We start from the raw sequence: 27,997 nt of genomic DNA, 5'->3' as shown, positions 1-27,997 counted from the left end.
CTCTCATTATAACTGAAGCGGATTTAATCGTAATCCTCCAGAAGGCACGGTCCCTATTGGTTATCGAAACAATAAAATCATCAGATGTTAGATGCCTTATTTTAGAGAAGACTGATAGAGCTGTAGTTCATTTATCCTTTGTGACAATTAAATGATTATCAAACATCAGTTATAACATATGTGTAATATGTCCTTAATATGGTCCTACCATCATCCATTGTTTCGTAACTGTGCCACTCCACGTAAGGAATGTATATACGTGCAAGACCTATTCATTCAGATAACAACTGGCCATGAAAATTCAGAGTACTGGAAGAAAATTTGCAAATGAACTAATTATTAAATTCATCACACGACATACACCGTGAATAACGACTATTATTTCACTTATAGGGGACGTTACAATTTTTTTTATACGAGTATCTACAGATTTAAGATACGTACCTCAACAATCAATCCTGTTTTCATTTTAATCCTATTTACGCAAAAAAATTAAGCTTAACATTCGATAAGTCAGATTATTCAGTCCCATGCTATCTTCAAGAGATGTACTTTGAAAATCATCTCGTGTGGTACTTTGAAACCTGCTGTAACTGATTTAATTCCAAGTGAATAAAAATTAAATCTGGAATTCATTATCGAAAATTACTATTTATGTAGTAAATTGCCTAATACATCTTTATTAATATGAAAAATTATACTTGTGAGGTGAAGGTTCTCTCTATGCAGCGTGTGTTGAATAGTATAATTTGTAATAATTATTTACTTCAAACTTAACAGCAGCTAAGCTCTAACACTATGCAACAATGTTATAAATTGTGGAAGTCTGGTAACATTGATGGCGGCAACTGAATAGACTCCACATATTGCAGCAGTGGGACACAGACACACAACTTGGTTATGCTCGCAACTGTGACCTCAAACTTCCCAAGTAAGTCTCCAAAATAACCCAAGGAGCTGCACAGACATTAGATGGCATGCCCTTTTATCGTTCTACTTATCCCTATTTCCGCAATCCCAAGTTTTCAGTCTGATGTCTTCCAAGTTCACAATAGCATCTTCCACAAATCTGTCACAGTGGTAGAGGAACATGATGGTGAACTCACACCGATGCATTGGCCATTACCCAACACACCCAGAAAATTATAAGGTGCCAGACCAGTGCGCACAAATCACAACACTTCCGACTGTGGTACACAAGTACATATTTCCATAAATTTTTGTATGTTTCAGCTGTTAAAAGTGTTGAATAAGCATCGAAATAAAAAATATTCACCAGTAGATGAAATCTTTGCTATTTGTCTTAGTATGTTGGTAATTTATTGCTCTTGTCTGAAATATATCAAATTAAGCAAGAATTAATGAGATGCATACATAACCAATAATAAGTCATATATCATAAACTCACCACTCCTTTTTGTATTCTATCCTGTAATTCATCAAATGAATATCAATATAATTTTACATTAATTATAAATTTGTCTGTAGATTACAAACACTATATCATAGTACTTTGCTGCATATCTCATTATATATATTAATTGAGGAAGAGATATTATGAAGATAAACTTGCTATGCAGCTACCCCATTAATTATTGTTATCGCCTCACGGAATATTGTCATCCTGCAAATACAAAACTATTTGGAAAGAAGCCTGAGACAGTGTTGAATGTTTCTATAGGCTATATTGCGCACTGATATATAGTTTTTTAATCTTTTTTTTACTTTAAAAGCAACCTCGGCCGAAATTTTCTATATTCGTAATGGTTAGTTGGTCACTTTGTCTTTGACAGCCTCAAACATGTGTGTGTTGATTACCAGCTTCGATATACTAGTGGTTTGAAACTTCCTGGCAGATTAAAACTGTGTGCCCGACTGGGACTCGAACTCGGGACCTTTGCCTTTCGCGGGCAAGTGCTCTACCATCTCAGCTACCGAAGCACGACTGACGCTCGGTACTCACAGCTTTACTTCGGCCAGTATCTCGTCTCCTACCTTCCAAACTTTACAGAAGCTCTTCTGCGAACCTTGCAGAACTAGCACTCCTGAAAGAAAGGAGTTCACGTGTTACTACAAGAGAGAAAAAAATAAGTGATGGTGGCAAAGTATGTTCAATGTTTACTGGAAGTCGCTAAACGCTCTCATTGTCAAACACTGGATGAGAATTGTCTGGGTAATTTTACTCTCTTTACAGAAACAGTAGGATTTTCAAGCGTCTGAATTTTTATCACGTCATAACTCCTTACCTGTGTATCGTACTATGATCAAAATAAGAAGCAAATTCAGTAATGTATATGGTTATTGCATGCAAAATGTGTTGCGAATAACGTCGTAAATTAAAATGTTATCTTTGATGTTCAGGTTTACTGCTTTAACAACAGAAACATAGTAAGCAATAATCTTTTTTCATTTCATTAATTTTTTGTGAGTGTCAGCGATAAGAAACTTCATAATGCTTTGAAATAAGGCGCGAAGTTGGTTTGTAGTTGGTAATTACTCTATTTCTCACATTTTCGGGATATTTGTGTGTCAAGAATAACGTTACATAAAGCATTAAATGCAGTTTCTGCATGTAACATTTGTGTAACTGCGTACAACCTATAACATTGTATTATACCTCTTATTTAGTACATTAGGACAGCATTTTAAATTTTTAAATTAGGTCAGCAATGAAAGTCTAATTTTTTGCACCTGGAAGTCCTTAAAAGGACACAGTGCAAACGTGGTAGCACACGATCAAACGGGTTGGCTTTCTGTTGGCATAATTACTGGAGCTATGCAAAAAGCCAGTAACTGCAATATGATTATTTATTTATAACAGTGCCCATGTATCAATCACAAACATATTTCCCTGGAACAATTTTTCTTTCACACACGCGCGAAACTGCAAGCAAAATCCATAGCGGCGATGACACAAGGTTAAATAAAATGACTGTACGATACCTCAAAATTAATTTGTGTAATTCCTGGAACAACACATTTGTACAGTATTGTAGAGACAGGCCAAAAATATAGTTTTCCATACACTTCACAAAAATTTATTGTGACAATACAGGAACGACTTTTCGGCTCTTCAGTAAATGATTTTCTGCACTTACGAAAATTAATGCAGTTCGTGGGTCACGGTCTCCAACGACTTCTTGTCAAGCTTCCATTAGCCAAAATTACTTGACTGTTTGCTTGCAATTTAGTTATAAAAATGTTTCCTAGCGCACCGCAGGTCACATTAACGTCTCTGGCGTTATCTTAATCAGATGCTTGACTTTAGACAGAATGGTATATATTTTAGTGTGGCCGCAAAGAAAAACCGAATAAGGATGGATGCTCCTGCTTTTTCCAGGGCAATCAAACCACTTTATTATTTAAGCAAACCATTTGGATTAGCACCTTTTACAATTAACAAACATTCAGGGATGTTCACGGAATCACCTTATGCTCGACTGTACAATTTCATAATACTTGCATCTGTATCAATAATTCTCGCATTAACAGAAAATCATCTTGGATTTTCGAACCAATTAATAACTGTGAGTACAATGGGAAATTTTTTTCGTAATGTGTTAGTTGTTTCCTGTGGTGTATTGATTATTACCATATGGGGCATTTCCACACATAGATTTTTGAAAAAAATTCTACATAAATGTATTATGATTGACAATATAATCCTCAAAGGACAAAATGAAGCATACAACAGAATACATTTACTATTGATCATACAAGCAGTACTAATAGTGTTTGGATTTATTTCATTTCCTCTGCTAGAAGCAATGCTGTTTGAATCACTAAGTGAGGACTACATCCTAAATTGCGTAGTTCTTTATTCATTTTATACTGTGCTCATTATCTCAAATACCCAATTTTGCGACCTAGTGCTATTCCTTAAGAAACGCTTTGAGATGCTGAACAGTGAAATATCGAATATGTGGCAGCTATCAGATGATGCCGCAACATTCATACGACCATGTCCTCTCAATCAAATAGTGAGGACAATTGGAGGACGTTTTTTGGATACCTCATCTCGTGGCAGAAATGTGAGTAAAGGAGAATTGGATTTCGTATATATTTATTTTATTTAGTATCTCTCAGTTCAACGTCTATCGTTCTTTCATAGATTTATAGTTATATCATCATCAAATTGCTGGATTAAATTTCAAATGTATATTAATGTTTCATATCCCACTTGTGTACATTGTGATTAAAACAAAAGTAAATCTACATTTAAAAACAGAATATGTCGACATTAACGTTGACTTGTGGTTATATACGAAAAATGTTGAAGCAGATTAATTGCAAATAATTTTCTACACGTAAAATACTTATTACCAAACTTCAGCATGGCACGTGCATGAAACCTATCTACTTTTACAGATAAATAAAAAGGTTATTTGAGGTTTAACTGCCAGTTATTTCAGGAAGTGAGAAATTTTTAGTGCAGCCTAACTTAAAAACATCAAATATTCAAACATTTGTTGCTGCAGTGGGATACTGCTTCCTTTTGATTGAAAGAAAATGGTGATTTTCTTACTGAATGTAAATGACAGCATTGACAAAATCACAAAAATAAATAAATGTTTCTCTATCATGTTAGTAACTTTGTGAATATCCGCTTTCTTAACAGTGTTCCTTCTTTACGTTAGTCTGTCTTAATATCTATTTTACACCAATAAGATCTCCCACATGTTGATAATAGTTTCACACTCTTACATTTTTATCTCAGAAAGCGATTTCCTTATAAGTTTACAACATTTCTTTTCTCTGTATACAGACGAATTTTGCTGCAAACACCATGGTACTTTACATTCTGCAGTCATAATAATAACTGTTACGCCAGCCTGACAGGAATTCCACAATAATATTTGTTACGCATTATGGGACATACCAGTTCACCACATGTGAACTCCTTAATAGAAAAATTTTCAGTTACCCAGATTCGTAAAGGCAAACAAACAGCTGAATTTCATATACCCACCAATAAACCTGTGCAGCAGACTATTTCATTACCTTATTCGCTTTTTATAACATTAGCTTAAGAAGACCAATTCGTGTCACCATATGCTTGTTACTATATGCTACTGATGATGGATGCAGAAAATTTAATGTGAAGGCAAATGGTCTTCATTTCAATATTAAGATACTGTCGTTCAAAATTTGGTTAATTTATGGTAACACTATGTTTCTGTTTCATAGTATTTCGACGCTGTAGAGGAAATTCAAAAACAGAGGGAACTACAAAATGACCTGTGCGATGTTGCAGCAATGGCGGACGTCGCTTATGGGCTGCCTATGCTGGCTTGTTTCGCTGTTAACTTCGTTGACTGTGTCATCAACCTCAACTTTATTCTGTCCATGGTGATGGGATACGAAGTAAGAGATAATTTAGAAAGTCTTTTGGGTAGTCAAAAGACTTTTTTCCTATCTTGTGTCATCACCTTGCCCCAAGATACAGATAATACAATTGTCATTTAGAAGATAGAGATGTAAACATTCTAAAACTTCTACTAACTGTAACACTCGTTCCTCTAGCACAAGAGCATTAACTCAATCTGAAGAATATGTGAAGCAATTAATCGCTTACTCATTCACTGATATATGGAACGTTATGACAGTCATCTGTTCACGTTGAGAATAACGTCACTTAATTGGTAGATATTGACATTTATCACAAACGAATGTAACGTTCAAAAGTGTAAATAAGACATAAATACCATCTATTCCAGAGTTAATAAAAATTTTTCGCGGGATGTGTAATTCATAAAAACTCACGAATAGCACCATAATTTTCGAAATAAGTTTCTCCACGACGCACTTAGTGGGAAAAGGAAATTTCCACATATGTAATCAAAATATCCAGGGGTTTACTGCCGGTCTACAGTGTCCAACAGGCACAATATTTCGGCGATCATACATGTCGCCATCATCGGGTGAACTGACGGTCTGAGCTCCTGTGAACGTGCCGGCACGGAGATCCGTACGCTAAGGCTGCTCAGAGGGAACTGGGTTCGGTCGCGGCGGCGGCCGATTTAAGTACCCTCCGCCCGCGGCGCGCTCCCACCTCCGTCCGCGCCCCGCGCCACGGTCTCGCGGTGGAACAGATTGTGACGGCGTCTGAGATAACGTCGGTGGGATGGCTCTGTCCACCGTGGTCGTCACAACTATACATTTGTTCGATTTACTCTTGATTTAGTTTTGATTATCAAATATGCCGGGAGAAACTCAAGAATCACTCCACATATGTAATTTTTGCACCCATTTACATTATTAATAATAGCCTGCCAGCAATACTTCCGTCACGATGGTTTACTATTACCTAATCTATCACATGGTCTTTAAACAATCTACAGGTATTGATTAACTTTTGATTATCAAATATGGTGGGAGAAACTCAGGAATCACTCCACATATGTAATTTTTGCACCCATTTACATTATTAATAATAGCCTGCCAGCAATACTTCCGTCACGATGGTTTACTATTACCTAATCTATCACATGGTCTTTAAACAATCTACAGGTATATTAGCCATATTTGACTTTCTTATTAGTTATAGCGATAAAATAGAGTAAAATAGTTTCTTTTTCTCCTTTACTTGAATAAAGCTTTGTAGTGATGGATGTTTTGATAGGCCCATATTGGCGTATATTAATGTATTAATGGATTGTATTAAAGATGTTCAATTATAGGGCGCCACCCACTGCAGGGCTGGAAAGCACTACCTGACCATTGACGGAACAAAACAGTATTCAAAAATATTCAGTGTATTACTGAAAAATAAGTCGTTGCTGTTTCTTTCGTATCGACTGGTGGCTACATGATCCTTAGAAGAATCCGCTGAATGAAATAGTGCACTCGTCGCTGCCGAGGACGCTGAATTAGCTCCGAGTAGAAGTCGATGACACCCTGACGCGGCGGCTTTGCTACACGCTGGTGACGTAGGCACGCCTTGGTAACTCTGCTTGCAGTAGGCGGTGAAAAGTACGCGTTTGTTTTGATTTACAGGCCGTTTCTGGGAGTACTCAGTCCTGATCACTGTCCTCGTTGTTGCCTCAGCTCGACCACAATGTTGATCGTCGTATAGTCGTTCTGAACGCTGGAACTGACCCCCTTGTACTGTAGGCCTTCAGACCCGTGCGACGCTGAAGTTTAGGGCAGCTTCTGCCTTGGACCGGAGTCGTGTTGATAGTCTCTTGGACTAACCACCAGCGCTAGCTAGATGCCGGACTGCATCAGCCATGGCTTCTAATCGTTGATAGCGCAGCCAAGTGCGTGGCCAGCACCAGAACATTCAATCACACAAGATGTTACCATACCGGAACCAGACAATCGAGAGCGAACGATATGAACGCCATCGATTTTACTGATCTAGTATCAGAAGCTAGTGAGGCTGGAGTATTTATGTCTCTGAAGAGAGGCTCCACTCTGTTACAACACTTGCAATGATCTAACTGATTCTGATCTTCCCCAGCCGTCAGTGTTCTTCAATTCTTCTATATTTGCCTAACGAATCCGTTGCAGTGTCTTCACTGCTTAGTCGATTTCCTCCTACACATTGTTGCGTGCCACGTAGTGTCTCCTATGTTACAGTAGTAACGAAAGTGGTTCGCTCTGCACTGTTCTCTCTTCTTCTGAGTTGCTTGAAATCTCTCTTAAGAGTGTCGAGGTGGCTGTCTTCCTTACCGAGTAACGGTGTTTGAAATGCTAGCGCTTCCCGGCTGGCGCCACTCAGCGTGACTGAGTAACGTCGGCTGCTTGAATTTTGAAAAAAAAAAAAAAAAAAAACCTGTCACGTTTCGTTTCTAAGTTTGCCTCGCTTAATTTCTCTCCACTTTAAGAAAATCACCCACAATTTTGCCATTTTCCGTCTGATTGGTTAACTGTCATACATATTTGGATTTGCTTGTCACCTCTTGTTCCTTGGGACACAAAATATCTTATCCTAGTATTTTTCTAGCTGGCTTATTTTTACATTTGACTCTAAATCTTTTCTTACTAGTATAAACCAGTTCCAAAAGCATAAAACGAACAGTTGTTCTCTCTGCACAAACTACTCCCTTTCTGCTGTCAAAGAATATGTCACATATAAAAGCTACTATGAACTTAACACTGATGTTTGATTCACTGATTGCCACAATATATTGTTTACGCTTCTCTTGATATCTCCAAAAATTCTGTTAGATTTCTGTCATCTTCAAACAGGCAGTCAGATTTGATCTACACAGATTTGTCCTTTTTCTCCAGTGACTCATTCATCTGTCATTAGTAGTAAACTGGACTCTAAGTTAGTAATTTGAAAGGTTGGATTTTGTATTGGTAAAATGTTAAAAGGTTTATCTGACCAATATAGCAGTGGTCGACTTGCAGCTCGTACTTACGTGGTACCTATAATCATAATAGGAACATAGACTTTGCTCTAGCTATATCACACTTTGCTCCATTTCCTTATAATCCGTTTTGTTTTAACTCTATTTTTGTCATCCTAGTAAACGTCGTATAATTGTAGCGGTTTATGATTACTGTTTCTGGAAAAAACGTAGAACACAGCCAGTGACTGTCAATCCTGTAAAAACATAACAGCGGCACTGATCCTACTTCTTATGCACTGGTGCTTCCATATTTCCTGTGACCAAATGAATTTCACACGATCCTTTGTCAGATGGAGTTACCTGTGCTGGACAAATGGTGACTAGCTACACGCCACAGTTTCTAAGATCCCCTTTCGATATAACTACGGGTGTCTCTTTGTTCTAACACAAGTGACCATTGATTTGTACTTGTTCCTGCTTACCGATAATTTTCCATTTGTCTGGATGTGAATGGATCGTGAAACACTGATATCGAGAATCTAAACTTGCAGCTGGGAACTGTATGTAAATATACACCCTACCTTGATCTGAGTAACGTTAACTGGAGAAGCACGAAAGAGGAATGCTATATTACTTTTCATTAGGGGTACAATGTCACATACACCTGTTGGTTATTCTTTTTCCCCTTGATACATTCCTATAGCAACGGCTTTGATGTCAACAATTTCGTACTTAACTCTCCATGTGTGACATGGTGTATCACTTCTTGTTGCCTTTCAATATCTATTCTTTCATCCCACAAGCTATTCGCTAGTTCGCGTAGCTATCTCGCTATTACCAATTTGTCAACTAACGTCCTTAACTGATTCTGTATCTCTCTTAAGCCTTCATTCATTGTCTCCATCTTCTGTATACTGTTTCAACTCGGTTGTTATTTTGTGCATAGTTCTCTTTATATTCAAAAGTCCCTATCCCATATTTGTCATTTGTGTCGTATGCTAACTAACAGTTGTTTCTGTGTTCCTTGCCATTTCTGGTACTATCCCTGTGGTTCTATTTTAATTTGCGTTATTATCTTTATCTATCATACCCAATATCGTTTTTAATAATTACTCACCCATATCTGACCAACCTCTTTTCTTTCGTACTAGCGTATCTGGTAATACATCTGTCGTCTCCTGTAATTGAACCCAAAATTTCTCATAGGAAAACTTTAATTACTACTAACTCTATGTACGTCAGTTAGCATTTCCCTTTGCCATTTCTGTAGATGCAATTATGATCATATTCAGTAAACGCCAAACTTTCTTTCTCACCTCCCAGATGACAAACTTGAGTTTCAGTGACGTCTTGTGATTCGTAACAAATCAGCTCAGCTTCATCCTGCAGGAACATTACATGCATGATCATATATTGAGACGTTATCTTTGACACCATTTAGAAGAAAGTAATAACCATTAATCCCCTCCCTCTCCATAAAAAAGTGCCTCTCACAGAAACTGTTATAGCAAGCTAAAAACCATAAAACTAATCCAGGTAGCCCAACAAAATTAAAAACAATAGATTGCCCTTTTATCCCTTATTCCTAGATCTCATAAGATACACTTAGTGTTACTCTCCGTCGACGTGATAATTTGTTTCCCTGTGGTAATGTTGCTCATTTTTTGTGAAAATACGTTCAGCGTAATGTTAAAAGGCTTAACTCGACTAAAATGTAAAATCGATCTTTTCGTCAGTAATTGCAACTTGACACTGATTAGTGAAGTCGTCTCTGTTACCTGGTATGGGCTTGAAACTTTGTCACAAATTTCTTGGTTTTACACTACTCGGTACTGCGGTGATCTATTTATACTCCCGCACTTCACTCTTGACACCCTAATGGCTTCCCATGTTTCACTCATTGCCAATCTTCCTTTAATGTTTTTGCGGATGGCTTCACGTGTTTGTAATGTGGTCGTACCTTTTGTTGCACTAAATCAACAGACGATGGCATCTTTCGCTCATACACGACTTTGTACAGTAAAAGATTTGGCTCTTTACCGATTTTTAAATTGTGGGCGCTCACTACATAGCCTAAACAGGCATCCCACTCTAAAAGTTGACTATTCACTTAGTGACTTACCAGCTTCCTTTGGAATGGTGGCCTTATTCCATATGACCATTAGCTTGTGTTAGGACCGAAATAGTCTACAATTCATTTACTCTATACTCTTTTTCATCAGATCAAACATCCCATAACTTCCTCGATCAGCGGCTATGGTTTCTGGCGTAACCGATTGTTAACGTACATTACACCCATGATAATATACTGTGACATGATCTTCGACACCACCTAAGGGAAAGGAAAGGGCTTGAGCCACAGTGCTCACTTTCATATTTTGTATTGTTCTTATTTCAAGATATCTCGTAAAATGATCAGTCATCATCAGTAATCACTAACTCCTATACAACAAGTCAGTTTCTATCATTTTAAAAGGTTTTTCCGATTCTGATAATCTCTAAAGTCTTGGCTTTTGGTGCTTCAGATTTGTTTTTTGAGTAAATTGAATGAATTTTTTTTTTGCATATTGCTCTACATCATCACACTGTGCTCTCCGCCAAAATCTCTCTGCGACTCGTCTGTCAGTAGTTTTCCTACCCCCATCTCCTGATAGTACATGGGCATCCTCTTGTCAGAACACTTTGGATTGTAGTGCTGAAGGAGTAACAGTGTGCAGTCTGTATTTGGTTGTCTTATAGAGCACATTTTTTGCACAAGCAACTGTGGCTGTTTACTGTCCCTTACCATTATGTATCCACTGCATTTTTCCAATCTCCTAGATTTCATCCAGAAGCTTGAAACACTGCACTTTTCCTACTGAGCAATCCCCATTCTTGTGCTGGACGCCAGCTTGTGCACTACTTCGTACTGAAACTCAACCAAATTCAGTGCCTATTTTGTTACACATCTTGAAGGGTTTTCTAATCCTAATATTTACTTCAAGGCTGCATGATGCATAGAAACTTTAAATATACTTGTAGGTAGTTACAGACATTTGGAATACTTTACATCAAAGGTAACGTCTCCCTTTCTGTAGTACAATAATTGTGCTTAGTCTTATTCAGATAAGGGCAACAGCCTTGCCGCAGTGGATACACCTGTTCCCGTCAGATCACCGAAGTTAAGCGCTGTCAGGCGTGGCTGGCACTTGGATGGGTGACCGCCGTGAGCTCTTGCCATTTTTCGGGTTGCACACAGCCTCGTGATGACAATTGAGGAGCTACTCGACCGAATAGTAGCGGCTCCGGTCACAGAAAACCATCATAACAACCGCGAGAGCGGTGTCCTGACCATACGCCCCTCCTATCCGCATCCTCTACTGAGGATGACACGGCGGTCGGATGGTCCCGATGGGCCACTTGTGGCCTGAAGACGGAGTGCTTATTCAGATACTTAGATGCCTAAGCTATCAGATTTCTTATCCATCTACAGTTAGCCTTAAAATGTCCAAATCTGTACTAGTTGCGTCTCATTATAATATAAAATCTTTAGTAAAATCAGCAAAAATTAATACAAGATCTGAAGTGAGTGTTTCTATTACCTTCCGAAATGCTGCTTGACATTCCGAAGTTCACTGAAATGTAACCCCTTATTTAAATGATCTAGTATATGGTTGTGCAATTTTCACAAATCCTTCATGAACATTTGCCAATGATTTGCCAAACCTATTACTTAACTCTTTAAGAAACTGAAAAATCATGTATAGCTGGAATTAGATGAAGGTTGATCCTCAATCCATGGTGAATAATATATTGACCCAGGTATGTAACGTGTGGCTGGTTGAAATGATATTTATCAGTGTTTAATATGAGACAAACTGTTTCAGTCATCAGATACTTAACTTGTGTGCTCTGTATGTTTATCTAGATTTTTTGAAAAAAGTTAATCAGTACTTTTTGTAGCATCCTACATATTTCAGTTTCTCATTTAACATCCCTAACCAATCCTGGCCATAATGCTATAAAAGCAGTTTTCAATTGCTTCTGGACACATTTAAATCTTGTGTAGCTACTCCTTAAACATATCATAGAAAAGTCTATAATATTGCCCCAGGTTATCCAAAGTTTTGTTATATGTGGAGTCAAATATGTATAGGTTACAGTACGCTCATTTAAAAACCTATAATCACAACTGAATCCATATTCTCATGTCTTGTCGGATGAATTTTTCAGCATTATTACTAGCTGACCACGACTACCACTATGCTGTATTATACCTTCTTTAAGCTGCTGCCCTACGGATTATTCTAATAACTGCTTGACGTGTTTTGGTATCTTATACTGTTATTCAGTGGTGCATAACTACATGTTGGAGTACAGTTATGTACTATGGCTGTAGCTGGTAAAGAACCTTCCAAACTAAACCAATCTCTGGTCTGAACAACGACTCCATGAGTAATAATCAATGATTACCATGTAATAGAGTAACCTTCTTACAAGACACAGACATGCTGACTGCTTGACATTGTACTATATTCCTAAGACATCAATTCCTTTTCATGAAGTACCTGCAGTGTAGCTAATACCAATTATTTCTAAAAACTTACTCTGTTCATTCTGAATTTATCCATGCTTACTGGCAGCATAACCTGGCCATTTAGTTATCTTGCATGTGCTGTACTTCTTCGTATGAAACAATGCTGTTCCTTCAACATTTCAGTACTTGACAGAAGTTCTATTAAACATAAAGCTCCTTGTGGAATGTCAATAGGTGTCTTAACTCAAATTAACTTTCCTGTACCCCCTGCTAACTTGTTATGTGATGCTAATTTAATTTAGTTGTACGCAGTTTCGATAGTAGCACCTTAGCAATGGGTGTCCACACAGAAATATGCAACTGTAGCATGTACTGAATACAAATCTACATTGGGTCAACTGTTTGTTGAAAAAGTCGATTGTAGCATGATGCCTTACCAGGAAGGCTAATCCTAGTACTGAAAAAAATTCCTGCACCACAGCTGGTAACATTTAGATTTGGTTCCTCCCCTTGTACATGAGGGCTTAAAACAGACAGACTATATTCCACTTCTTTGAGGAAGATTTTGTCTGCAGCTGGCTTGTGTAGCAGCTAGTAAGTCTGTGCATTAGTTCTGCATATTCTGTCAGAGATTGATTCCACGGTTTCTTTCACCGTCTGCGTTGATCTATTGAGAGTCTCTTTGAAAACCGCGTACTCTTCTTTTTTCGACAGCTCAGGTGAAAAAAACACCACCAACACACTGAATGTAGATACTTTATTAAGAGCCTAATGATGTGTGCTATAGATTTTTGCCTCATTCTCGATACACAACTTGGCCATCTGCAAGAGAGTTTCATCTGTCAAGGTACTTAACGAGGCCATGGACAATTTGACATCTATAAACACACTACCTTCCTCAGTCGTTTCCCAGAGAAAAGAGTTATTTGGTGTGAGGTTGAAGAATCAATGGAAGACAAAGCAGCAGTTACTATCGTTTTAGTGTCACACAAATTCGATTGAGGCTTTTGTTGTTAGAATAACGAGTGTACTTGCTGCGTTAGGTATTTGACAAGAATTTTCTGCTGTTCATTATTCCCAAACAGTCCAGTAATTTCCCATTGGTACCCTTGCACTGCGATGAATCTGCCGGTGGTCTCGGTGTATACAAGGTCACTTCACAGTCATTACGTTATAAGCTGTACATTGCACACAAGTCTTTCTTTTGAGAATAAATAGTAAAAACTTGTCCTTGACTCACCCTTTCCCAGTATTGCTGATGTTGGTGTGCTGGATCATTGGAAGGTATTCGACTCTCACTCCTGCTGAGGCGGAGCACTTCTCTTCACTAATTTGTAGCGGCCGCCCTATGCCAGGCTGGAAAACCCTAGTAATTCACCAGGATACAAACTGAGGAACTGTACGGCGTCGTTATACGCACTAAAACGGTTTTCAAAATTATTCTGTTTATTACTGAAACACAAGTCGTTACCACTCCTTCTCTGTCGACAGGCGGGTACATAATCCACAGAAAAATCCTCTGAATCGAATATCGGATTAATGGATATCGAGGACGCCGCGTCAGCTCGAGTGAATGTAGACGACGTACTGATGCGGTGGTTTTGCTACCCGCTGGCGAGGTAGGCACACCTTGTCGGTAGCACTGCTTGGAGGTGGCGGTGATCATACGTGTTTTGATTCACACGCCGTTTCCGAAAGCACTCAGTCTCTCTCAGATCACTGCCTGGGTTGTCCCCTCAGGTGGACTGCGATGTCGGATATCGCGTGTCGTGCTGAATGCTGAACCTGGCCCACCAGTACGGTAGCCCTTGACACATATGCAACACTAGGGTATAGGGCAGCTTCTACCTTGGGCCACATTCGTGTTGGTTCACACTGTGACTAAAAATCCGCGCTGAATACTGTTCTGACGTCAGTATTGGATAGTGGAAGGCATCAACCAGGGCTTCGGATCGCTGATCGTCGCGTAGGACAGCAATTGCAGTACCAACTATAGAACAATCGCAAACACAAGATGTTACCATACCGTAACTAGAGAATCGAGTGCAATCAACGTGATCGCTATCAATTTTATTATTCGAGTGCCGAAAGATATTGGGGGGGGGGGGCGGAGTATTTATGTTTTCAGGGAAAGGTTCTGCTCTATGACCTCATTTATAATGATCGACTTGATTTTGACCTTCCTGAGTTGTCAGTGGTCCTCCAAATGGTTCGAATGGTTCTGAGCACTATGGGACTTAACTTCTGAGGTCATCAGTCCCATAGAACTACTTAAATCTAACTATCCTAAGGACATCACACACATCCATGCCCGAGGCAGGATTCGAACCAGCGACCGTAGCGGTCACATGGTTCCAGACTGTATCGCCTAGAACCGCTCGGCCACCCCGGCCGGCCAGCCGTCTTTAACTCAGCTCCATTTGCTTCACAAATTTGTTATAGGGTCTTTACTGATTAGTAAAACTCCTGCTAGACATTTTTGTATCGTAAATACTTGTTCTTATGTAACAAATCGGGAGTAACGAAGACGATTCAGTCTGCAGTGTCCTGTTCTCACCATTTTCCCCTGAGTTGCTTAGAGTCCCGCTTCAGAATGTGAAGGTGGCTCTCTTCCTGACCCAGTGACGGTGTTAAAATGTCTGCGCTACCCTGCTGGCAGTTGGCGACACGTACACTTGATTAGGTAACGCCGGCTGTTCGTACCTAGAAAAAAGCTTAATATCACGTTTCGTTACTAATTTTGTCATGTAACACATTTCTTAATTTTAATAATAATTGATTAGAATGTGTCATTAGCCAGTTAAAAATAAATGGAACTTAAATGTGTCAAATTGAAATATGTTGGTAGATTACACTACTGTCATTTATCTAAAGAAGAAGCGTTGGATCCTGGCTATTGATGTCAATGAAATTATACACTGGCATTTGTGCAAAGTGCAACACCGAGAAGGAGATATCCGACTAGCGCCAGACTTGGTTGAAGTGGCAACGGGTGTGCAAACAATACGTGATACGTTTTGCAGAGAGATGGGGTACACGTAGGCTGAGCAGAGCCCATAGGTGTCGGTCCGACATGGTCGATGTTGCGCCTAGTGTAGTCGGTGCAGAGCTGTCACAAAAGGCGGAAACAATACAGCGAGTGCCAGTATGCCTCGTCGACGTCAGAGGGAGCCATATCGGCATGTGATCGTTTTCGAACGGAGCAGGATGGTCGGTCTCTGGGAAACGGGGTTGACACACCGTGACATTTCGGCTCACACAGGGAATGCTGCTACGACAGTGATGCGTGTGTGGACTCAGTGCATACAAGAGGATCGTAATCAGCGAGCTGGACCACGCAATATGACCACAGCACACGATGACCGTCATCTTGTCCGCATGGCCATTACGGCCGTACAGCGCCATCCACATTGTTGGCTCGTTGCTGGAGCCCCGTAACTGGTCTCAACTAGTCTGCATCGACGGTTTGTCGTCGTCTGCTGCATGTTGGACTCGTTACACGCATTCCATTACGTCGACTTCCAATGTCTTCCGACTGCAATGGGCACGTGAACACCGTCACTTGGGTTCTGAGTGGCAACATGTAATCTTTTCGGATGAGTCCCGCTTCAACGTGTCCTACAGTGATGGCCGCGTGCATGTCCGGCGGTTCCGTGGTGAGGGCAGCTTCGAGGAATGCATGGAGGAGCAGCATATCGGGCATACACTAGGTGTAATGGCTTGAGGCGCCATTGGTTACAACAACCGATCTCACCTCGTTGGTATTGCGGGCACTTTGAACGGCAACCGGCACCTAACGGCGGTAATGGAGCCTGAGGTACGCCCCCTGCTTCAGGCACCTCCACAAGCCACATTTCCACAGGACAATGCCGTGCCACATATTGCGAGGAATGTACAGGGCTTCTTCCAAGAGCGACGGGTACCATAGCTTCCCCGGCCTGCACGTTCGCCAGACATGTCGCTCATCGAACACGTCTGGGATGTAGTTGGGCGGCACCTGGTGCGTCACGGTCCTCCAGTAATTGGAGCCACGAATTTGTGAGCTCTGACACAAACTGATTGGAGGGAAATCCCTCAGGAATGTATTCAGAACGCCTAGGAGTATAGCAGCTCTAACTGCAGCGCATGGTGGCCACACGACTTACTGAAGCAGATTTGAATAGGTAATCATTGGTTACTTGTCATGTACCTTACCTGTGGTGTTAAATTAATTGAATTAATGGGTTTCCTTCTTGGTGCTGCAATTTCGACAAACAGTAATGTAGAAAATCCTATTCAAAAAAATATGCGTATGTATTCAGCGCTACAATTAAAATGACTAATGAACTGTATGCCTATTATATTAATTAAAATCTGCCAAGGCCGTAACCTAATTTCGCACTACGTTGGCAGGTAGTCTAGGAAATGGGGTACTAAACACCATGACGTTACAACTCAAAGACAGGTTATTGGGACTGCTGAAGCCAACACACTGTTCACAACAGGCTACAAGTAGATTGGCAAGTGATGTGCCAGAGGATCGTGTCTGTGGTTGTGTTTTTTTGCTGCAACAAACTACCATCACGGGCTGAGAGATACACACAGTTTTCCTCATATTGCCCTCCAATGAGTTCTCGCTTGACATCATTGAAGTCGCAAATGGCGGTGGTTTGGGGTGAGTAGTTCGCAGCCGGTTTGTAACATTTCGTCGTGTCATTGCGGTGCCAACTGCTGCTCATATTGCTTCTGTATATGCTGTACGGTGCGACAGTGTCCTAAACCGAAAGCAATTTTATCCCCTTTCAGTAGTGGCGCATATCCGTCTGGAGCCCAATCTTCTTACGACTGTACATACTCCTGATCACCTCAGCACGCAAACATTTACAGTGCCTATATTCCTGCCAAGACGTTCTGAAATAAAGCACAAGGAAGATCCAGCTTCTCGTAGCCCAGTTACACTACCCCATCCAAACTCAGTGAGGTACTGACACTGGCTTTGTCGCTTTAAAGGCGTTCCTGACTATCTTCAGCTCACCATGTCCGGTCTCAAAGGTTACTAACGCCCATGACCGTTACAGCTGGTATCTAAAGCAAACCTCATTTGCATCCTCTTAGTGGCGCTACTATGACGACTCTTACGAGACTGGCGCAAAATCTGACTGAAGATCATCTTTCAAATACAGAAATATGCCTACCAAGTTTCTTTTATGGCAGTTCCTTCTTGCTGTTCCGAGTTCATTTTCTGTCAGTGTAGGTTTTGAATCACTTTGTTATTTAAAATCATTAACACTGTTTTTAACCTAAAATAATTTTGTCAATCCAGAAAAAAAATTGTGACATCCCTAGGGTAGATGGATTTAAACTAGTATCTTCAGCAGATGTATCCGTATGGGGGAGTGGCACCTTTGGCGATGCTCATGGCTCTCTCCATGGTCTTCGGTGCTGGATGTGTGATGGTTGCCACTTGGTCATGCAGCGCCACTGTCGATGAGGCCTCCCGCTCTGCAGACCTGCTGCTCAAGGCGCTGCTTGCTCCCATATTCGGTTATTCCAGGGCCAACGAGTTGAGGATCCAGCTGCAGCTGTTCCTGCAACAGGTGCAGCACCGCCGGCCACGTTTCACGGCCTGTGGGCTCTTCACCATCGATCTGTCAATCCTCTCGACAATGGTAGCAGCTGTTATCTCCTATCTTATCATAATTGTTCAGTTTCAGATTAGTAACACGAATGAATCTGGTGAGAAGTGTAGTTGTAAGTAAAGTTTGATGAGTGTGAAGGACTGTTCAATGTCGTTCTGAATTTGGAAGGTAACTAAGAACTCCACAAGGTAATTAAGGAGTCTAGTAATATCTTCACTGTGACAACTGCACATATTCTTATTTTCAGTCTCGAATGTCGTTACAAATCAAATTAGTTATTTTGAAATAAATAAATGTATTAGTGATGAGTAAATACATCCTACCATTATGTAAGACTTGGTCATTATACTAACAATTATAATGATAGTAACAATAATAAAAATAACAAAAGCAATGATAATAATTCATTTGTAGGATTCCTCTTTTTGTCTACCTCTTCTATGAGAGAGACAATAATTGAGATAGTTCTAGAATGCCATTCAAACACACAGGACGTTTTTGTCTATTTATCCCCCATTAACCGCAATTTCTTGATTAGAAACTGTAGTTTACAACTCATGGCGGTTTATGTAAATATACACTTTCTGATGAAATTATTTAGATGCAGTCATATACCAATGAGAAAATATATATAATAAACGAAAGGTAATGATTGATATCTATTCAGTTTCCTCAGTACATTGTTAATTAATACTGAGATTTAAGTTCCAAGTCTGCTACGGTCGACAATGCAAATTCGTATATGATTTTCTTTATCCCCAACCAGAGAAAGAGAGACTACAAGGTCGCAAAAATGGGGAAAATATTTAGGATGCCAGATTTAAAAGAGCAGTACTAAAACAATAAAAGAAAGAAGGAATGTGATAGAATACCAATAACTCTACTTTGACACGAGAATTAAGTTTCATCGTATGCCATTTCCTCTGAAAACATTTTGGGGTCTCATCTTAATGTTTTCATTGTAGATATAAAATATATAATCATAAAATGAAAACCTTAATGGCCAAAATGTCACAATTAATAAAAATGGTCCAGACTATTATGCTGTGCTCGAATGGATTTCATGTTAAAACCCAATTATAGTAATGTACTGTGCATCGTAATATACAATACTATTACTAGTACTTTTCCATGTTCAGAGACAACTTTACCTGTAACCCAAACATTAACACTTTGATCAGAATTTATTTTATGTTCATTACGAGAATACAACCAATTGTGGTTCTGGAAAGTCCCATGATCCCTCTATGTGTTTAAGCATAGGGACATAATAGGACTTTCCAGAACCACTATTAACCTGTTCTCCAACATGTTAACTGTGATAAGTTATAACATCACATCCTGAAAATCTTTCAGGAGCAGGAAAATTACTTAATACTTTATGTCTCCAGACAAAATCTACTGTAAACCAACCATAACCATGTGAAAAAGTATCATTAACATCCAAACTGAAATTCAAATTATATCCTACAAAAACAGAAGGATCATCAAGTATACAGGGTATAAGTCAATAGACAGTATTGAGGTGATTACTACATCTGTTGAGAGGAAACATAAAATTTCTGTTAAGTCAGTGGCTCTTCATGTTATACTTGATGGACCATCTGTTTTTGTAGGACATAATTTTGATTTTACTTTGGATGTTAATGATACATTTTCTCATGTTAATGGCTGGTTAATGGTAGCTTTTGCTAGGGGATATGGTAGTTTAAATAATGTTCCTTTTCTTGGAGTTTCTCTGAACTGATGTTACAGTTTGTCACACTTGTAATGTTAAGGAACAGCCTCATAAAGATTTTGCAAATATGAAATCCATTCCAGCACAGCATAAGAGACTGGTGGATTTTATTAATTGTGAAATCTATAATCATTTCATTTGTTATGTCAATTAACAAACACCTGTATGCCGCTTTAGTTTTTTTAGTTAACTGTGTAGCAACCAATTTTGTTCTTAAACTGTGGGCAAAGACATTAAAATTACAATAGTTTCACCATCAGTTTATATATGAATAAAATTAAGGCTCTTCATCACAGTGAACTTATTTATCGAAATTAATTTCTGACTGCACACATCATAGAAACAGTTTATAAATGGGAACTATCGTCACAGCCACGAGATGATCGCATATGCAGAGTATACAAGTAAGCTGACTGAATAACAGTGGTGTAGTGTTGGTAGTAGTGGAGGTAGAAGTTATAGTGGTAGTAGTCATAGTCTTACTCATCTGAGGATATTTTTTTCAAGAATATATGACAAATCATTCTATTAAAATTTAGGAACCACAATAAGAAGGTAATTTTTATATACATGAATTTACATTGCCAGGTCTACTTCGAAACAGATGGGCACTTACATGAAGTAATGTAGGCAAACCCCAGGAAACCTAAATGAGGATTGCTGGATGAAGAGTGTTATGTCCATCCTTCTGAACACAAGGCTAATCTCCTTAAAACAGTGCTATCTGATTCGACTTGGCGCTGTTCTACAACATGTTTCACAAAGAAGTTGTTTAATAATATAAAACGTTTGTGCTACACTGTTTGTAAATGGTCAACAATCACTCACAGCGCACATTGCACGCCATACACATGACTTTTCGTAATGCAACGGTACACACACTATCAAGTGGTATCATTGTTGTGCATTGGAACAATGCATTTGCCAGTGTGAATAATTTAGTCACCATCCATTTACTTAGAGTCAGATGAGTATTTCATAAATTCAGATTTTGTGAGTTACCCCCCTCCCCCCTACCCTGAAAACAATTCCAGAGCTGAGAATTTCATGTGTGTCTGAACAGTGTGAATCTAAAGACACTATTGAAACCTGAAGACAGAACTGTAAAGGCATAACATGTGATGATATTCTGTTTGTTCTATTCGATGTTCACATCACTTCAGCTGTGAATCAATATACTTATTCCCACATATTTTGTGTCCACTAACCATTTAAAATTATGCAACTGTTTTGCCTCTTTCGTTGTGGTTTTTTATCTCTAATCTTTGTAACCCATATGTTAGGTATGATCAGAACGATTCATTAACTACACATCTTATAGGTAGTGGTTCCACCTAATTTAGTAGAATCTTACAGTCGACAGTATAAAACGATTTAGACAGCTCTTATAAATGGACTGTGGCACATGCAATCTTGTCAAAAGCATCAAGTAAAATTCTGAATCCTGCTATTCCTGATACAATACTTACACCATTTCTTAATGCTAACTGCGATTCCCCTTGAATGTTCTATTTATTCAAGCAATTAAGATGCCTTCATAACTGTTTCTTTTATTTTTGAGTACAAAATCAGAAATAAAATGGGCCATCACCTTTCAATGTCTTCTGACCTATCTTTCATTATCAGAGGCTGATCTCTTGCCAGTTTCAAATACTCCCTAAATTTACATGGTGTAGATGACACATTTATTGTGTTTGTTCAAGGTGAATGCCTATTCAGAATATAATCTTTCAGCACACATATAAGTACTTCATCTAAGCTTACCGAGTCCACATTTTCTAGACTCTGCACAATAAACTTACTTCATGCCCTGTAGTTGGCCATAACATCATTCTATATAGTGCACAGTTATTTACATTTGTTATATGTGTTTTTTTGAATAATGTTGTTCTAATGCTTCTTTAATACCTGGGGAATTCTCATTCACCTAGTTTGCTATGTAGTGTATATCATTTGCTATTTTATCACCTTCACAGATTTTTTCTTTGTCCCTGTTATTTGTTGGATGACACTGCTGACTGCTTATCTTTTGTTCCCTGCTTTGTATACCGTTTTGTTACTAAATGTTTTCAGAACTATTCTGTAAACGTTTGTGAACCTATAATGGAAAATGAAGTACTAATGTGCTCATGTTAATTATGACTTATTTTCTTGGAGCTGATGTAGTTAAAGATCTGGGAGGAGTTCCTAATACCTATTATCATACATTTGTTTTCGCAGAACGTCACTAATGATATACATTTGCAAATAGTTTTTCACAGTTCACCTTCTTTAATGTAGAGAACTTATAGAATTTCGCGTTTACTTTGGTTTATGCATACCTAGTATCAAATTTTGGTTTGGTAGCTATAACGAAAAATATTGTTTTTCTTTCTGAGAAATGTTGAATGGAGTCCTGCAGCTTTTTGATTTTTGCTGTACCAGACATTACTGTCACTGTTTGGCAAAAGTGTCCTGAAAGTCCAAGAACTTTTACACTAGCATGATATTTCTCTCTCCAATATCTGTGGTTACCTAGTCGATTAATGACACAGTCATTACAATAAAACTTGTTGCAGTGTCGATCAACGCAGAACAGGACGAAACTTTGAAGAATATTTATGAGAATGCAGATAGTTTGAACAGTGTTTTTACGTTTCTGTTTATGTCTCCAAACAAAATTATGTTAATATTTGCTGTGGTGGTTTTATAGAGAACTGCAGTTAAATTACTGAAGGAATTGTTCATGCTACTACCAAAAGAACGATACACATAGAAAATGATTAATTTTTTGTCAATGCCAAGCTCTCTTAATTCAGCAAGTGATATTTCGAATGAGTTTATCTTCACTAACTATACGAACGTCTTATCTGGCTTTAATCTGTATTTCCTTTCTGTTATAACTGAATGACCATCCACTTGTTCAATTTATCTTACAGTAATAGTTTGTCCTCACATGCAACAAGAGTACTTCATGTTTGATTTCTACATCAGCTCTCAGTGACACAAGCTACAGACGTGTCCGAATGCCTAAGCTCGAATTACATCCATATATATATATATATATATATATATATATATATATATATATATATATATATATATTTGTTTTTAAGTTCTGACGAAGGAATGTTAAGTCTGCGAAATGTCCCACGTTTATTTTTCCAATGAATTCTTTTTCTTTATGACCTGTAGTTACTGCGCCATTTCCTGCATTGGGTATAACCATGGAAGTACTTATTAAACTGACGATTATACTCTTTATGCAGGGGATCCTATTTCTTAATTTCATCTTGAGAAAACATCTACTGGATGGTTATCTTTAAACTTTCGCTCCTTGAGCCAATGTAGGCGGAAAACTATTTATCTTATGGGCACTCAACTTTATAGGACTGATCATCAGACTCTTTGCCACAGGAGTTGCGTCGTGAGTAGTGTTAGTATTGTGGCTGGCCATTATGTGATGGTATGGTACAGCAATGCAGTGGTGAAACATAAGATCAGTTGTATTACAGCTACATACAGAAAGCATGAATCTCGGCAAGGTGAGCAAGCCTGTACTCTTAAAGCTGTTTCATTAAAACAACAGCAGTGGTGCTGCTGCTCTTCGTGAGTATCACCATAGGTTTAAGAGTAGTCGAATCGTAGCTGATAAGGAAAAGCTGAACGAAGCGAAAAAGAGCGTAAAGAGAGCAATGAGAGAAGCATTCAATGAATTCGAACATAAAACATTGGCAAACAATCTAAACAAGAACCCTAAAAAGTTTTGGTCATATGTAAAATCGGTACGCGGATCTAAATCCCCTATTCAGTCACTCGTAGACCACGATGGCACCGAAACAGAGGACGACCGAAGAAAGGCAGAAATACTGAATTCAGTGTTCCGAAACTGTTTCACTGCGGAAAATCGTAACACGGTCCCTGACTTCAGCCGTCGCACGGACGCCAAAATGGAAAATATTGAAATAAACGATATCGGAATTGAAAAACAACTGCTATCACTTAGTAGCGGAAAAGCATCCGGACCAGACGAGATACCCTTAAGATTCTACAGTGATTATGCTAAAGAACTTGCCCCCTTTCTATCAGCAATTTATCGTAGATCGCTGGAAGAACGTAAAGTACCTAGCGACTGGAAGAAAGCGCAGGTCGTTCCCATTTTCAAGAAGGGTCATAAATCAGATGCGAATAATTATAGGCCTATTTCACTTACGTCAATCTGTTGTAGAATAATGGAACATGTTTTGTGTTCTCGTATTATGACGTTCTTAGATAATACAAATCTCCTTCATCATAACCAACATGGATTCCGCAAACAGAGATCATGTGAAACTCAGCTCGCCCTATTTGCCCAAGAAATTCACAGTGCCGTAGACACTGGCGAGCAGATTGATTCCGTATTCCTGGACTTCAGGAAGGCATTTGATACGGTTCCGCAATTACGTTTAGTGAAAAAAATACGAGCTTACGGAATATCGGACCAGGTTTGTGATTGGATTCAGGATTTCCTAGAAGAAAGAACACAACATGTCACTCTTAACGGTTCAAAATCTGCAGATGTAGAGGTAATTTCGGGAGTACCGCAGGGAAGCGTGATAGGACCTTTATTGTTTACAATATACATAAATGACTTAGTTGACAACATCGGTAGCTCCGTGAGGCTATTTGCAGATGACATGGTTGTCTACAAGAAAGTAGCAATATCAGAAGACTCGTACGTACTCCAGGAGGACCTGGAGAGGATTAATGCATGGTGCGACAGCTGGCAGCTTTCCCTAAACGTAGATAAATGTAATATAATGCGCATACATAGGGGCAGAAATCCATTCCAGTACGATTATGCCATAGGTGGTAAACCATTGGAAGTGGTAACGACCGTAAAATACTTAGGAGTTACTACCCGGAGCGATCTGAAGTGGAATGATCACATAAAACAAATAGTGGGAAAAGCAGGCGCCAGGTTGAGATTCATAGGAAGAATTCTAAGAAAATGTGACTCATCGACGAAAGAAGTAGCTTACAAAACGCTTGTTCGTCCGATTCTTGAGTATTGCTCATCAGTATGGGACCCTTACCAGGTTGAATTAATAGAAGAGATAGACATGATCCAGCGAAAAGCAGCGCGATTCGTCATGGGGACATTTAGTCAGCGCGAGAGCGTTACGGAGATGCTGAACAAGCTCCAGTGGCGGACACTTCAAGAAAGGCGTCACGCAATACGGAGAGGTTTATTATCGAAATTACGAGAGAGCACATTCCGGGAAGAGATGGGCAACATATTACTACCGCCCACATATATCTCGCGTAATGATCACAACGAACAGATCCGAGAAATTAGAGCAAATACGGAGACTTACAAGCAGTCGTTCTTCCCACGCACAATTCGTGAATGGAACAGGGAAGGGGGGATCAGATAGTGGTACAATAAGTACCCTCCGCCACACACCGTAAGGTGGCTCGCGGAGTATAGATGTAGATGTAGATGTAGATGTATTAAAGTAATATGGAGAGGTTACCTTTCTACACTGGGATGAAGGATATGATTCGGAGATTATAATCAACTGCCAAATCCAGAATCACTCCTGGGGGAGGCCAACAGAAAATTGTGGAAAAAGTTATTGACGAAGTTAGTGCAGCATGGCTGAGAATACTGGATACAATGTGTAATCTTCAAGTAGTGCGCGAGTTGTTTTTCGGTAGTTTCGGTAGCTGAAAATTCTATGGTCCAGCGTGAGATTGTACCCTTACGAACTTTGCATTATCCACCAATTTAAATGACTGTAAGTATGAGCAACATTAATAACTGAGTAACATTGTAATGTAAACATGGTACGAAATTAACTAACGTTACCCTGAAATGTGGGAAATGAAATGTGTCTCTACCAAGGGTTTATTCATTATTTCTTTGCCTAATTTCCTTATAAATGTTCCTACAAAGTTTCATTGCCCTGTGGTTACTCGTTTTCGTAGGGGCTTTTTCAAATAGAAAAGTTTAATTATAATTTTCCTGTACTTACACTATGAAAGACAACAGTATCTAAAGAGATAGGAGGAGCTATTACCTAGAGGGACTGGAATGCTTTAGTAGCGGAATTTACAGAAGGCAGTGCTACCAGGACGATACTAATTTGGTAATCAGTATGAGAAGGAAGAGAGACTTCTTGAAGTCTGAGATAAATTTCAGCTAGCAATAGTCAAACGCTACTGGAAAAACACTCAAAGACATAACAAACGTTAAAAAGGCAAGAAAGCATTTGAAGACACAAGATGGATTAAATCAGGTTTAGTAGAGATTGGAAAATCAAAAGTAAGATTTCAAAGCGTACCCAGGAAGAGAAACAGGGGTCTTAGTAACACTGAAGAGCAGACTTTTAAAGAGAATCGACAAAAAGACTGAATTTACAAAGATGTAAATTAATGATGTAGTGGAGAATCCTAATCTGTTGCCTCCTTTTCTGATGTGATAGATAACGCGTCATTGATTAGCAAAGTAGGAAATTCAATTTAGGAGGAGTGAAAGTCTCATAAACTCTGTAATCACTGAAATTGGACACAAAAAATGTATATATAATTATGCTGATTTTGCAACAGAAGAGACACTCAATTTTGCTGTGAAAGAAGGATAAACAGGTTTATCAGGAAACGAAAAGTAGGCATTCATTGGTTTTCTGCGAGAGGTCTCACTCTCAGTTTTCAAAAGTCACATCATACTCAATTCTGCACATCTATAAGTACATGACTAATGGTAGGTGTACACAGTAAACATATGATGAATAGGTGAGAAACTGGCAAAACCACATTTTCTAACCCATGAGACAACTTAGTTCAGCTAATACTGTAATTTGGAGTAATGCTCTGCGGTAAATCACAGTTAAGTATGTTTTAAGCACTCAGAAAAGTGCAGTAAGATATAAAGTGTGATGCTCATTCATGATCATCTTGCAGGCATCTGTTTAAAGAGTTCAAAATTCTGAATACTGCTTCACATTACATCTATTTCCTCGCGAAGTTTGTTGTAATAAAAGTTTAGATCACTTATCCCATGAAATATTATGCTTGACAAACAGTAAGGTACAGTTTGAAAACAAACTGAAACTGTCCATTCTTGACAACTTCTCCTACTTGGTAGAAGAATTTCTATTATTATCAACTCATAGCCCTATTTACAAATTAATCTGCAGTGTGGATGTAAAATGACTCGTTTTGCAATATTATGATTTACAGTATAAATGATCCATTGATTATGAATCTAACTAACTAACTAGTTCTCTTATTCCCTTCAAATTCAACTATGCATCAAGCGCAAGAAGACTCAATCGAAAAGGTTATAGGAAAAATATTAAAAACAGAAAAGGAAATGTTCATCTAAAGGATTGACTCAGAATATAGAAAAACCACAATAAATTTCGGAGTATTTGCAAGCAAAAGCGTCTACATGAGGAGGGAAAACTGCATGTGACATGCAGAGAAGATAACAGATAGACAGGAGAGTACATTAACTGTCTCTATGAGGTCAACAAAATATGTCATCGCAAAAGCAGGAGAAATGAATGATGATATAGAGGCTGTAGGGACTCCAGTATTAGGGTCAGAGGATGATAGGATCTGGAAAGGTTAGCGATCAAATGACGCTGATGGGCGAGGTATTATTCTTTCACAATTTCTGTAATTACTCACGGAGATGAAAAGTAGGTATCGACCCATCAATAAAATGTGTAAGCCATGAGCAAATAATTGGTTTCCCAGGATAAATTTATTTCCTAAGCCAGTAAGCACACATGATTGAGAGAACTATTGAAGAATTGGCTTGTAACCTCGTACTTTGAAGCTGTGGACTGTAATAATA

The 27,997-nt window shown here is 38.8% G+C and overlaps 1 protein-coding gene across 1 annotated transcript; it reads left to right on the top strand.

The window, feature by feature from the left end:
* The first annotated feature begins 18,206 nt into the window (after positions 1 to 18,206).
* Positions 18,207 to 18,848, top strand: LOC126482168 (putative gustatory receptor 2a). Its single transcript, XM_050106146.1, has 2 exons — positions 18,207 to 18,546; positions 18,769 to 18,848. The coding sequence occupies exons 1-2, from the start codon at positions 18,207 to 18,209 to the stop codon at positions 18,846 to 18,848; spliced, it is 420 nt and encodes a 139-aa protein (XP_049962103.1).
* The last annotated feature ends 9,149 nt before the right edge of the window (positions 18,849 to 27,997 follow it).

This window comes from Schistocerca serialis, chromosome 5 (genome assembly GCF_023864345.2).
Source record: "Schistocerca serialis cubense isolate TAMUIC-IGC-003099 chromosome 5, iqSchSeri2.2, whole genome shotgun sequence".
Classification (NCBI taxonomy): domain Eukaryota; kingdom Metazoa; phylum Arthropoda; class Insecta; order Orthoptera; family Acrididae; genus Schistocerca; species Schistocerca serialis.
The sequence above is the reverse complement of the archived record's forward strand: the minus strand, read 5'-3'. Positions and strand labels throughout refer to the sequence as shown.

Bases quoted from the DNA above. Each gene is read 5' to 3' on its own strand.
- LOC126482168 (XM_050106146.1), top strand. From the start codon at position 18,207: ATGCTCATGGCTCTCTCCATGGTCTTCGGTGCTGGATGTGTGATGGTT. The intron at 18,547-18,768 runs GTAAGTAAAGTT...CCATTATGTAAG, and splicing joins ATCTGGTGAGAAGTGTAGTT to ACTTGGTCATTATACTAACA.